Below are 13,568 nucleotides of genomic sequence, written 5' to 3'. Positions count from 1 at the left end.
TTATTGTTACTGCCCCACATAGCAAGACTGTGTATGGATGTGAACTATCTGGATTTTCATGGATCACCAAGTTTAAAGTACGTTTATCTCTTAAATAATCAATGTCTATTTGTTGATATGAATATCAATGTGTTTTATGCAAATTCACTTCTATTGAGATAACAGATTTTGGCCTATATGCATACCACGAATACTACACTCACTCACTGTCACTTTGGATATTGATAATAACAACATTAGGCTACATGTGGTGGTTTACAAACCCATTTTATTTAAGGGAAATGTTTTGGGGAACATAATGTAGCCTATAGTCAAATGTTTTGGAAATTAATGCTATTTTAATGGTACATTGAACAGCTATTACGAATTAATTATAGGGTATATAGCCTGTTGTTTTTAAGTTTGGACAGCTTGTTCTTTTTTCTTTTCTTTTTTTTGGTCAAAAGTTCGCACAATCGTTTCCCCTTATAACAATTAGGAAACGATCAAATGTATCCTCTCTGAGTGGAACAGATTTTTATCCTCATGGCTGAAACAAACTTGTGGTCATTGCAAACTGTTGAGTAAGGACGGGAACACCGAAATGCGAAAACATTGTGCATCAGTAGTCCTTTAAACATGTACTTATTACTGAAAGTAGGTTATTTCGCACACTAAATCTTATAAAACATGAGAATGTCGATCAATCGATTGCAGTAGCGTGTGCGAGACAAATGCCGCGTTCACGTACTAGTTGGAATAAGAAAACTCTGACATTTCCGACATGCTAACTGGATGTAGTTATACACGTGCTGCGTTCAACTAGCAAGTCGGACATTTCAGAGTTTCCTAGTTCCGATTAGCACTTGAACTCGGCAAAATACTGTTTTCGAAAGGGCGTTTGGCGAAGAAGTGTCAACAAAGTGTATTTTATTGATACGTTGTATCGTGATTGGTCTGTGTCAGCACGTGGTCCTGTGACGACAATTACACAGGACCAATTTTGTTTGATTTCTAGGCGGTTCTGGTATTTACATAGGCTTTCTAGGGCATACCAGTATTTTTGGCAAGGCTAGGTTGCAACGCAGTAGCCGACCAGCATAGCTCGTGACTTCATGCTCCAGACTGGACAGGGGCCTGCGCCCTATCTATAACGCTTCAAATGAAATCAAATGTTATTTGTCACATGCTTCGTAAACAACAGGTGTAGACTAACAGTGAAATGCTTAGGCGACTTTTCAGTGAAACATATTGAATAGAGCCCTATGCTGAGAGAGCGAAAGAGATGGGATAGACTGCAGCTGTTTTGTTTCATTGTGTTATGTTTTTGTTCTCTTTTATTTTGTTTCCTTATTGAATTATTTGTACTCATTTCATTTCTTTACATACTTACACACAACACCTCATGTATGCACTCTAAATAGCTACATGTAGACTAATACATTCATCCATGCACTCCTATTTGCACACACCCATACAAAATCATGTGTACAAGTTGGTGTGTGTGTGTGCTTGAATGTGTATGTGAAAACACACACACAGTACTGACACACCCCCTCCCCTTTTGCCCTCAGAACAGGCTTGGATGGTGGACCATTCTTGATACACACCGGAAACTGTTGAGCATGAAAAACCTAGCAGCGGTGCAGGTCTTGGCACCTACTACCATACTCCATTCAAAGGCACTTAAGTGTCATCAATAGGGGATCATAGCTTTCACCTGGCTTCACCTGGTCAGACTGTCATGAAAAGAGCAGGTGTTCTTGATGTTTTGTATACTCAGTGTATATCTTCTTATATATATATAAAAAAAGTGCTTTTTAGATTCACATTATTACAATTTTTATTTATTTTATTTCTATACATAAAAAATATATTGTAAAATATATAATATATATATATAGTCCCCCTTCTCTAATCACATCACTATTATGACCATTATTATTATGTATTTATTATTGTTATTATTTTATTTCTGTACTGTTATTGTTGATGTCCTCTCACTTCGCTTTAGCAACAGTGGCTTTGTCATTCATGCTGAGAGAGAGGCTGTCACAGACACAACTGACTGTATTGAGAAGTCTGATATTTTAGACATATTTCATAGATATATTTTTTGCCTTTGTAGCCTGAAGGAACAGCTGCTGTGGTAAATGATTCTACCTCTGTTCAACCAAGCAGCCAAGAACACCAAGTATTAAAAGTGATGCTGAGTTTAATGTGGAGGTCATAGTAAAACTCAAACTAAAAGTGCATCTAATTATTTAAGTCTCAGACTTGTATTGTGCCCAACACTGAGCTCACAGAGGCTTTTGAGTTCAATCCACAAGTTGGGAAACAGCATTGTCTCCAGCAATACCTAAAAATGGGTAATGAAAGTGTGTATGTGTGTATATACAGTGAATTCGGAAAGTATTCAGACCCCTTGACTTTTTCCACATTTTGTTATGTTACAGCCTTATTCTAAAATGGATTAAATAAATACAAATCCTCATCAGTCTACACACAATACCCCATAATGACAAAGTGAAAACAGGTTTTTAGAATTTTTAGCAAATTTATAAAAAATAAAGAACAGATACCTTATTTACATAAGTATTCAGACCCTTTGCTATGAGAATCGAAATTGAGCTCAGGTGCATCCTGTTTCCATTGATCATCCTTGAGATGTTTCTACAACTTGATTGGAGTCCACCTGTTGTAAATTCAATTTATTGGACATGATTTGGAAAGGCACACACCTGTCTGTATAAGGTCCCACAGGTGACAGTGCATGTCAGAGCAAAAACCAAGCCATGAGGTCGAAGGAATTGTCCGTAGAGCTTCCGAGACAGGATTGTGTTGAAGCACAGATCTGAGGAAGGGTACCCAAAAAAGATCCCCAAGAACACAGTGGCCTCAATCATTCTTAAATAGAAGAAGTTTGGAACCACCAAGACTCTTCCTAGAGCTGGCCGCCCAGCCAAACTGAGCAATCGGGGGTGAAAGGCCTTGGTGAGGGAGGTGACCAAGAACCCGATCGTCACTCTGACAGAGCACCAGAATTCCTCTGTGGAGATGGATGAACCTTCTAGAAGAACAACCATCTCTGCAGCACTCCATCAATCAGACCTTTATGGTAGAGTTTCCAGACGGAAGCCACTCCTCAGTAAAAGGCACATGACAGCCCGCTTGGAGTTTGTCGAAAGGCACCTAAAGACTCACAGACCATGAGAAACAAGATTCTCTGGTCTGATGAAACCAAGATTGAACTATTTGGCCTAAATGCCAAGCGTCACGTCTTGAGGAAACCTGGCACCATCCCTACGGTGAAGCATGGTGGTGGCAGCATCATGCTGTGGGGATGCTTTTCAGCAGCAGGGACTGAGGGATCGAGGGAAAGATGAACGGAGCAAAGTACAGAGAGATCCTTGATGAAAACCTGCTCCAGAGCACTCAGGACCTCAGACTGGGGTGAAGGTTCACCTTCCAACAGGACAACAACCCTAAGCACATAGCCAAGACAACGCAGGAGTGGCTTCTGAATGTCCTTGAGTGGCCCAGCCAGAGCACGGACTTGAACCCGATCGAACATCTCTGGAGAGACCTGAAAATAGCTGTGCAGCGATACTCCCCATCCAACCTGACAGAGCTTGAGAGGATCTGCAAAGAAGAATGGGAGAAACTCCCCAAATACAGGTGTGCCAAGCTTGTAGCGTCATACCCAAGAAGATTCAAGGCTGTAATCGCTGCCAAAGGTGCTTCACCTTTACTGAGTAAAGGGTCTGAATACTTATGTAAACGTTATATTTTAGTTAAATTCCTACAAACCAGTTTTTGCTTTGTTACTATGGGGTATTGTGTGTAGATTGATGAGGAAACAAAGCAATTTAATCCATTTTAGAATAAGGCTGTAAGCTAACAAAATGTGGAAAAAGTCATGGGGTCTGAATACTTTCCGAATGCACTGTATACAGTGGGGAAAAAAAGTATTTAGTCAGCCACCAATTGTGCAAGTTCTCCCACTTAAAAAGATGAGAGAGGCCTGTAATTTTCATCATAGGTACACGTCAACTATGACAGACAAATTGAGAAAAAAAAATCCTGAAAATCACATTGTAGGATTTTTAATGAATTTATTTGCAAATTATGGTGGAAAATAAGTATTTGGTCACCTACAAACAAGCAAGATTTCTGGCTCTCACAGACCTGTAACTTCTTCTTTAAGAGGCTCCTCTGTCCTCCACTCGTTACCTGTATTAATGGCACCTGTTTGAACTTGTTATCAGTTTAAAAGACACCTGTCCACAACCTCAAACAGTCACACTCCAAACTCCACTATGGCCAAGACCAAAGAGCTGTCAAAGGACACCAGAAACAAAATTGTAGACCTGCACCAGGCTGGGAAGACTGCATCTGCAATAGGTAAGCAGCTTGGTTTGAAGAAATCAACTGTGGGAGCAATTATTAGGAAATGGAAGACATACAAGACCACTGATAATCTCCCTCGATCTGGGGCTCCACGCAAGATCTCACCCCGTGGGGTCAAAATGATCACAAGAACGGTGAGCAAAAATCCCAGAACCACACGGGGGGACCTAGTGAATGACCTGCAGAGAGCTGGGACCAAAGTAACAAAGCCTACCATCAGTAACACACTACGCCGCCAGGGACTCAAATCCTGCAGTGCCAGACGTGTCCCCCTGCTTAAGCCAGTACATGTCCAGGCCCGTCTGAAGTTTGCTAGAGTGCATTTGGATGATCCAGAAGAGGATTGGGAGAATGTCATATGGTCAGATGAAACCAAAATATAACTTTTTGGTAAAAACTCAACTCGTTGTGTTTGGAGGACAAAGAATGCTGAGTTGCATCCAAAGAACACCATACCTACTGTGAAGCTTGGGCGTGTAAACATCATGCTTTGGGGCTGTTTTTCTGCAAAGGGACCAGGACGACTGATCCGTGTAAAGGAAAGAATGAATGGGGCCATGTATCGTGAGATTTTGAGTGAAAACCTCCTTCCATCAGCAAGGGCATTGAAGATGAAACGTGGCTGGGTCTTTCAGCATGACAATGATCCCAAACACACCGCCCGGGCAACGAAGGAGTGGCTTCGTAAGAAGTATTTCAAGGTCCTGGAGTGGCCTAGCCAGTCTCCAGATCTCAACCCCATAGAAAATCTTTGGAGGGAGTTGAAAGTCTGTGTTGCCCAGCGACAGCCCCAAAACATCACTGCTCTAGAGGAGATCTGCATGCAGGAATGGTCCAATATACAAGCAACAGTGTGTGAAAACCTTGTGAAGACTTACAGAAAACGTTTGACCTGTGTCATTGCCAACAAAGGGTATATAACAAAGTATTGAGAAACTTTTGTTATTGACCAAATACTTATTTTCCACCATAATTTGCAAATAAATTCATTACAAATCCTACAATGTGATTTTCTGGATTTTTTTTTCTCATTTTGTCTGTTATAGTTGACGTGTACCTGTGATGAAAATTACAGGCCTCTCTCATCTTTTTAAGTGGGAGAACTTGCACAATTGGTGGCTGACTAAATACGTTTTTTCCCCACTGTATATGTGTGTGTGCGTGCGTGTTTACGTGCGTGTGTGTGTGAGTGGGTGTGATAGAGTGAGTGACAGACAGAATGTATGAAAGAGTGAAAGGGATGTAGTAAATGTGTGCTCGTACATACATGCTTGTCTTTTGTTTCTGACTGTCCCTCTGATTCTCTGATTCAGCAGACTCTGTATGACCCCATGACCTGGTTGCCGGGGAGCTAGTCGGACCATGGCTGCCGGTGTGGCTTTGGGGGAGAGCCAGCTTCAGAGGATTATCAGAGATCTGCATGGTACGTTGCCATTTTGTGTGTGTGTGTGTGCGTGCTTGTGCGAGACTCTATGTGACTGCTCACATCAGTCTCTTTGTGACAACGAGTGCGTCCGCCTGTGTAAATGTGACAGGGGGAGGCCTGCCACTGCCTGCTGACAGCGAGTGACAAAGAGGTAGAGAAAGAGAGAAGGATCGTAGAGGTAAAGTGACAGAGGGGTTGCAGTGGCCTGGATGTGACTGGCTTGGCCTTGGCTACAAGCCAGACAGCATTTCTTTCCACACTTTGGGAGGACATCATGGAGCTAACCCTCTCCCCCAGCCCCCGGGGTGTGCCCCCTAGAATGTGGCGTGGGTGACCGAGAGGCCCTGTCAGCATGCAGCAGGAGAGAGAGGGGGTGCTCAGCCTCAGGGTGCACCCGTCACGGGTGTCTTTCAATTCTTTACGCTGGATGAGAGGCAAGAGGGTAATGTACTGAGCTGGGAGAGCTGGGATGTGTGAGGAAGGTGGAAGGGGACTGGAGGAGATCTTTGTGGAGGTAGAGATGAAAGGAGGATTTGGGGAGACATGCCAGGGTGGATATACTGAGCTTTCTACTCCATCTGTTCTGACTTGTATATGACCTGGAAACCATTTAAATCAGGGGTGTCAAACGTCCGGCCCGCGGGCCGGATCAGGCCCGCAAACGGGTTTAATCCGGCCCGCGAGATGATAAAAAAAAATATATATATATATAATAATAATACTTTTTTTGTAAAGTATAAAAATGCGCTGCAATTTTTCAATAAAATATACTGCTGTTCCAATTGCGTCCACTGGATGGCGCAATAGCAATTGTGTTAAGCAAGCAAACTGTTTATACCGGGGCAGAGCAAGTAGGTCAAGCACGTGCAGCCAATGAGCTACTTTGTTTTGCCCGTGATATTTATTACGGCTTCTACTTTTAACATTATGTGCTTTGGCACCCTCATTGCCCCAATATGTCTCTGTCAAAAAATAGAAAAGTGGACGCAGAGTGCAGAGTGTTCCAAGAAAAATGGTCATCCTATTTATTCACGGAATTGAATGGGAAAGCTGTATGTTTGGTGTGTTCAGAGCATGTTGCAGTGCTGAAAGAATATAACCTTCAGCCGCCACTATGTGAGTCTTCATGCCGACAAATATGACAACTTTCAAGGACAGCGGAGATGAGAGAAGGTGAATGAACTGTTGGCGGGTCTGAAGAAACAGCAGTCTGTGTTTACTCACAGCCGAGACATCAGTGACGCTGCAGTGAAAGCTAGCTACCTCATTGCTAATGAAATCGCAGTGGCTTCAAAACCATTTAGTGAGGGTGAATTTGTAAAAACATGCATGATGAAGGCAGCGGAGATTGCGTGCCCTGAAAAGCGGCAGGCTTTTGCAAATATCAGCCTGACAAGAAACACAGTTGCAGACAGGATTTCCGATCTTTCAGTGGATTTGGACAGCCAGTTGAAGCAAAAAGTAAAGTCATTTATTGCGTTTTTCGGTTGCAATTGATGAAAGCACGGACATTACAGATGTTGCACAACTGGCCATTTTCATCCGCGGAGTTGATGACACATTGACCGTCACCGAGGAGTTCGTGGAGTTGGTGCCGATGACAGATACAACGACAGCAGCTGATATTTTTACCGCACTCGTCGGCGCGCTGGACAGGGTCGGAGTGGACTGGTCCCGCGCTGTCAGCCTGGCTACAGATGGTGCGCCCTCAATAATCGGGAAAAAAGCAGGCGTTGTGACAAAGTTCAGAGAGAAAGTGCAATCTGCAAATGGAGGACGTGATTTTTTGACTTTTCACTGTATTTTGCACCAGGAGGCTTTGTGTTGCAAGTCATTAAAGATGGATAACGTCATGGAGGTGGTCATCCAAACTGTTAATTTCATCTGATCCAGAAGCCTGAATCACCATCAGTTTGACAGCCTTCTCAGAGAGAAAGACCACATCTATGGCCTGCCATACCACACTGAGGTAAGATGGTTAAGCCGAGGTGCTGTGCTGAGACGTTTCTTTGATTTACGAGAAGAAATTGAACAGTTCATGGAAGAAAAGGGCAAACCAGTGTTAGAATTTCATTCCGCAGAATGGATGCAGGACCTTGTATTTATGGTGGATGTTACAGAGCACCTGAATAACTTGAACAAACAGCTGCAAGGGCGCAACAAAGTTGTCACGCAGTATTATGACAGCATACGTTCTTTCAAGTTGAAGCTGTCATTGTGGGAGACGCAACTTGCCGGTGGTGATGCAGCTCACTTCCCCTGTCTGAAAAATGTGTGCGCGACCCAACATGTGGCAGACATGAAGCGGTTCAAAGATAAATAACGGGACTGTTACGGGAGTTTGAGCAACGCTTTCAGATTTATGTTTATATGTTTTTATGTTGATGTGCTATTGTTTTTAATTGATTTTATTTTATTTGTATATTTAACCTATTCTTGACTCTGTGGTTCTTGCACTTGTTTGGGGAACAGGATTTCATTATTTTTATCTACATTTCTGCCTGAGAAATGACACCCTGATATAGTTCTGTGATCTGTGAAACAGTTCTGTTAATCACTGAGGCATTGTGTGTTTGTGTGTTCTTTGTCCTCAGAACTTTCAAATAACTTGAGGTGTTTTATGATTAATAGTGATGTTGTGCTTTTGGACACTGTCCTCAGGCTCCAGCTTTATGTTTATATGTTTTTATGTTGATGTGCTATTGTTTTTAATTGATTTTATTTTATTTGTATATTTAACCTATTCTTGACTCTGTGGTTCTTGCACTTGTTTGGGGAACAGGATTTCATTATTTTTATCTACATTTCTGCCTGAGAAATGACACCCTGATATAGTTCTGTGATCTGTGAAACAGTTCTGTTAATCACTGAGGCATTGTGTGTTTGTGTGTTCTTTTTCTTTAGAATTTTCAAATAAACTTGTGATGTTGTGCTTGTACTATTTTGGACACACTGTCCTCAGGCTCCAGCTTTATGTTGTATGTTGATCGTATTAAAACAAAGAAAACAATCTGAAGTTGTTGTTTTTAAGTTATATATACCATGATTTTTCCGGTCCGGCCCACTTGGGAATAGATTTTCCTCCATGTGGCCCCTGAGCTAAAATGAGTTTGACACCCCTGATTTAAATGTTTCCAGGGCAGTGTGAGGATATTACATCTGACTGTCTGTATGTGTGGTGCGTTTGCATGTGTATATGTGTGTCAGTGTGTGACCTCAGATTGTTTGTCATTGAATGGTGGGATCGTTTTCTTTGAGTTGTAATAGGTTCTAGAAATTCCAGGGTAGCAGGCCTATCGGATTAGATGGGTTGAGGTTTTTTGCATTTTGTTCAGCAGAATGAGGCTACCAGGTCAGGGATAAATCATATTAATGTGTTTCTCAGCAGGTAAAAGGCATGTAGCTACTGTAGTAGAGCCTCTCAGTTTTTGTCAGTGGTGTCTGAGTGAGGGGAATGCACGTGTATTATCGATGTATATGCCTTAAGTGTCTTTACATCTGTTTGTGTTCTGTGATGGACTCTCTCTCAACCACAGATGCTGTTGCTGAGCTCACTAAAGAGTACAGGGAGAATGAGGAGCCAATCACAGATGATAGTCCCAATCTGCACAAATTATCCTACAAACTGGAGTACCTGCTGCAGGTGAGTCCTTGGGTGGTGGACCATTCTTGATACACACGGGAAACTGTTGAGCGTGAAAAACCCAGCAGCATTGCAGTTCTTGACACACTCAAACCGGTGCGCCTGGCACCTACTACCATACCCTGTTCAAAGGCACTTAAATATTTTGTCTTGCCCATTCTCTATCTGAATGGCACACATACACAATCCATGTCTCAAGACTTTAAAATCATGTTTAAACTTGTCTTCTCCCCTTCATCTACAATGATTGAAGTGGATTTAACAGGTGACATCAATAAGTGAACATAGCTTTCACCTGGATTCACCTGGTCAGTCTATGGCATGGACAGAGCAGGTGTTCCTAATATTTTGTACACTCTGAGTATAAATGTGAACAGGAGTAATAGTGACCAGGAGCAGGATAAAATAGATAGATACTAATGGTAATGGAAATCAATAATCAATTAATAGTAGTGTAGTGGTAGTAATACATCTAATCAATAGTAATTGTAGCAGCAGCGTAGGTGTGAGGGGGAGAAGTAGTTGTTTAAAAGCTGTTTAGGAGTGTGTTGGTCTGAGCCTTGATGCACCGGTACCATCTGCCGGACGGGAGCAAGGACCTAGCACGCAATGACTACATCAAGCTTGTGACTCTACAGATATGTTGGATGCATTTGCAGTTAGTTTTGGTTTTGTTTCAGATTATTTTGTGCCCAATATAAATGAATGGTAAACAATGTATATTGTCATTTTGGAGTCACTTTTATTGTAAATAAGAATAGAATATGTTTCTAAACACTTCTACATTAATGTGGATGCTACCATGATTACCGATAATCCTGAATGAATCATGAATAATGATGAGTGAGATAGTTACAGATGGTCAAAGATCATACCCCCAAGCCATGCTAATCTTCCCTGTTATTGGTAATGGTGAGAGGTTAACATGTCTCTGGGGTATGATCTTTGACCCTCTATATAACTTTCTCACTCATCATTATTCACGATTCATTCAGGATTATCCGTAATCATGGTAGCATCTACATTAACGTAGAAGTGTTTAGAAACATATTCTGTTCTTATTTATAATAAAAGTGACTCCAAAATGACACAATACATTATTTACCATTAATTTATATTGGGCACAAAATAATCTCCAACACAACCAAAACTAACTGCAAATGCAGCCAACAAGTTTGTAGAGTCACAAACTTGATGTAGTCATTGCTTGCTAGGAATATGGGACCAAATACTAAACTTTATTCATAAGAATCTTTAGGGGTGTCAATAATTTGGACCCCTACCTTTTTGAGAAAATAAATATTACTTGTTAAACAAAATCTCTTTCTCTGATCAATTGTTTTAATATAAAAATATATAATTTCCCAATTTTTTTGCATTCCCTATTTGAATTATGTATTTTATACAGTCATTATTGTTAATCTTTATCAAGGATGTCAATCATTTCGGACCCCACTGTATCTACTGCTGTACATATCATTCTTAATATATATTTTCAGTGTATATACACACAGATTGTATTTGGATTACTGATACAGTTTTATTTAGGTTGTTAATTGGATTCGTTCTGACATTTCTTGATTTTAGTTTTTTTTATTTGTGTACTTTGACATTTTACTGCACTGTTAGGAGCTAGTAACACAATCATTTTGCTGCACCTGCTATAACATCTGCTAAGCTGTGTACACAACCAATAAACTTTGATTTGATTTAATCAGGGGCGGTTTTCCAGACACAGATTAAGCTTAGTCCTAGACTAAAAGGCAAATCTGTGTCCAGCAGAATCCAAGTCAAATCAAGGCCAACCTGCTATGCTCACCAATATGGCATTGTTCACACGTGGTCCTCTGTAGCTCAACTGGTAGAGCACGGCGCTTGTAACGCCAAGGTAGTGGGTTCGATCCCCGGGACCACCCATACACAAAAATGTATGCACGCATGACTGTAAGTCGCTTTGGATAAAAGCGTCTGCTAAATGACATATTATTATTATTATTATTACATCACTATACAGTATGTCATATAAGATTGGTTGCTAACGTGTCATCTATGCTATTCAGTTTGACCAGAAGGAGAAGACAACATTTCTTGGCACAAGAAAAGACTACTGGGATTATTTCAGCGACTGTCTGGCCAAGATCAAAGGAGCCAACGATGGTATCCGCTTTGTCAAATCCATCCCAGAGGTATGGAGATCAGCACTTTTAAAAGTCAATTATAGGGATTGTCAACTCTTATTACACAATGTTTAGTAATAATTAATATGTAATGACGTTCTATCTTCAGAGGTTTTTTGCCACCGTTTTATGGGTCCCAGCAAACACTGTCACCATTTCTGTGTAACCTCTTTATGAAGTTATGTATAATATTACAGTTTTGGGTCTTATTGTTTTTCACCTAATGTGAAATAATGAAGGAACAAATCAACTTGATCTACAAATGATGTACCAAATCCACTCGGACACATATTTCACAACAGTGATTGAAGGGATTGAAAACGACCTGATCACTAATACTCCTGACATTGCAACTGTCACGGATTGCTTAATTAACATAGATGCTTTCAGTTCTCTGTCTCACTGATAAGTAGGTAACTGCCAAAATAAAGGAAACACTTGAGTAAATGAGGGATACAAAGTATATTGAAAACAGGTTCTTCCACACAGGTGTGGTTCCTGATTTAATTAAGCAATTAACATCCTGTCATGTGTAGGGTCATGTATAAAAATGCCCAGTTGCCCATTATTTTGGCTACCATGGCTAGAAGAAGAGATATCAGTGACTTTGAAAGAGGGGTCTCAAAGGAGCATAGGGGTTTAAAATGTGTGTATGTCAGTCACCAGATCTCAACCCAATTGAACACTTATGGGAGATTCTAGAGCGACGCCTGAAACAGCGTCTTCCACCACCAAATTATGGAATTTCTCGTGGAAGAATGGTGTCGCGTCCCTACAATAGAGTTCCAGGCACTTCTAGAATCTATGACAATTTGCATTGAAGCTGTTCTGGCGGCTCGTGGGGTCCCAACGCCCTATTAAGACACTTTATGTTGGTGTTTCCTTTATTTTGGCAGTTACCTGTAGTTATAAGGACATGGGGGAATTTGGCATTCTGCTGGGTAGTGGACACTAGCCATGAAACACAAATACTCTTTGTTAGCAGTGTCACTAACCGGCTCAAAGTTCGTAACAAAAAGGGAGACACCGTGGAGACAAGGAATACCAAAATATATATTTATTAACTAAAGTAAACTAAATATAATTAACAATGGTGTGTGTAATCAGTAGTGTAAGTGAGTGTTTTGCATGCATCAATGTAATAATGCAAGGTGTTGAAAGGTGCCAAAGCAAACAACCAAAAACCACAAAACTACCACAACAAAAATCAATCAAGGTGTCTGCATGGAGAGAGTCTCTCCAATGAATGTAGAAGAGGTCCATTTATCCTGGGACACACCCGGGCCCAGGTGTTTCCCATGTAGCTGACGACCCTCCCAACTCCGAAACAAGAGCAAAGAGAGAGAATACGGCAGACAGAGTGGGAGGGTCGTCACAGCAGGATCTACACAACAGATGTTGAATATGGATGAATGATTATAAACCACTTTTGAGGAATGAAAATGTCTGACAAATGTTGATTTGAGCTATCCTTTTAACGGACATGTTCAAGAAGCACATATGCTCATTTTAGGCCTCATTGGTGCTGCAGATGAACAGCTATCACATAAATTTGCTGTACAGCACTGTGAATATGTTCTTTACTTTGCCCTTCCAGCTGAAGACATCTCTGGGGAAGGGCAGGGCTTTCATTCGCTACTCCCTGGTGCACCAGCGACTGGCTGACACGCTGCAGCAGTGTCTGATGAACCAAAGGGTAACCAGGTAAAACTCAACACCACTCCGGCAACAGTTTTAGGGGTTGAACATGGATGCGTAAGGTCAAATTTGGGGAACATAATCATGTTTGGCTAAATTAAGGGACTGTTAATGTTTTGGTTGAAATGACAGTTCATTAGACACAGACTACTATTCTGAGATTTGGACTGCTCTGACGGTAAGTTAGTTGTTTCAAGTAAACAAAATTTCCTTTAATTTCTCTAGCCTTGTGGTG

The 13,568-nt window shown here is 41.2% G+C and overlaps 1 protein-coding gene across 3 annotated transcripts in view; it reads left to right on the top strand.

Moving 5' to 3' along the window:
• LOC121533726 (FYVE and coiled-coil domain-containing protein 1-like) overlaps positions 1-13,568 on the top strand; it is a 71,684-nt gene continuing 58,116 nt past the window's right edge. The window contains exons 1-5 of one of the 3 annotated variants that reach the window (XM_041839908.1): positions 1-77; positions 5,703-5,812; positions 9,352-9,458; positions 11,519-11,644; positions 13,233-13,339. In XM_041839908.1, coding sequence (XP_041695842.1) covers positions 5,752-5,812; positions 9,352-9,458; positions 11,519-11,644; positions 13,233-13,339 — 401 coding nt within the window. In that variant the 5' untranslated portion in view covers positions 1-77; positions 5,703-5,751. Of the gene's footprint in view, positions 78-1,693; positions 1,737-5,702; positions 5,813-9,351; positions 9,459-11,518; positions 11,645-13,232; positions 13,340-13,568 lie in introns of those variants that run through there. The other 2 variants (XM_041839910.1, XM_041839909.1) reach the window with 2 other exon arrangements.

Source organism: Coregonus clupeaformis, chromosome 20, assembly GCF_020615455.1.
Source record: "Coregonus clupeaformis isolate EN_2021a chromosome 20, ASM2061545v1, whole genome shotgun sequence".
NCBI classification, from domain to species: Eukaryota; Metazoa; Chordata; class Actinopteri; order Salmoniformes; family Salmonidae; genus Coregonus; species Coregonus clupeaformis.
The sequence above is the reverse complement of the archived record's forward strand: the minus strand, read 5'-3'. Positions and strand labels throughout refer to the sequence as shown.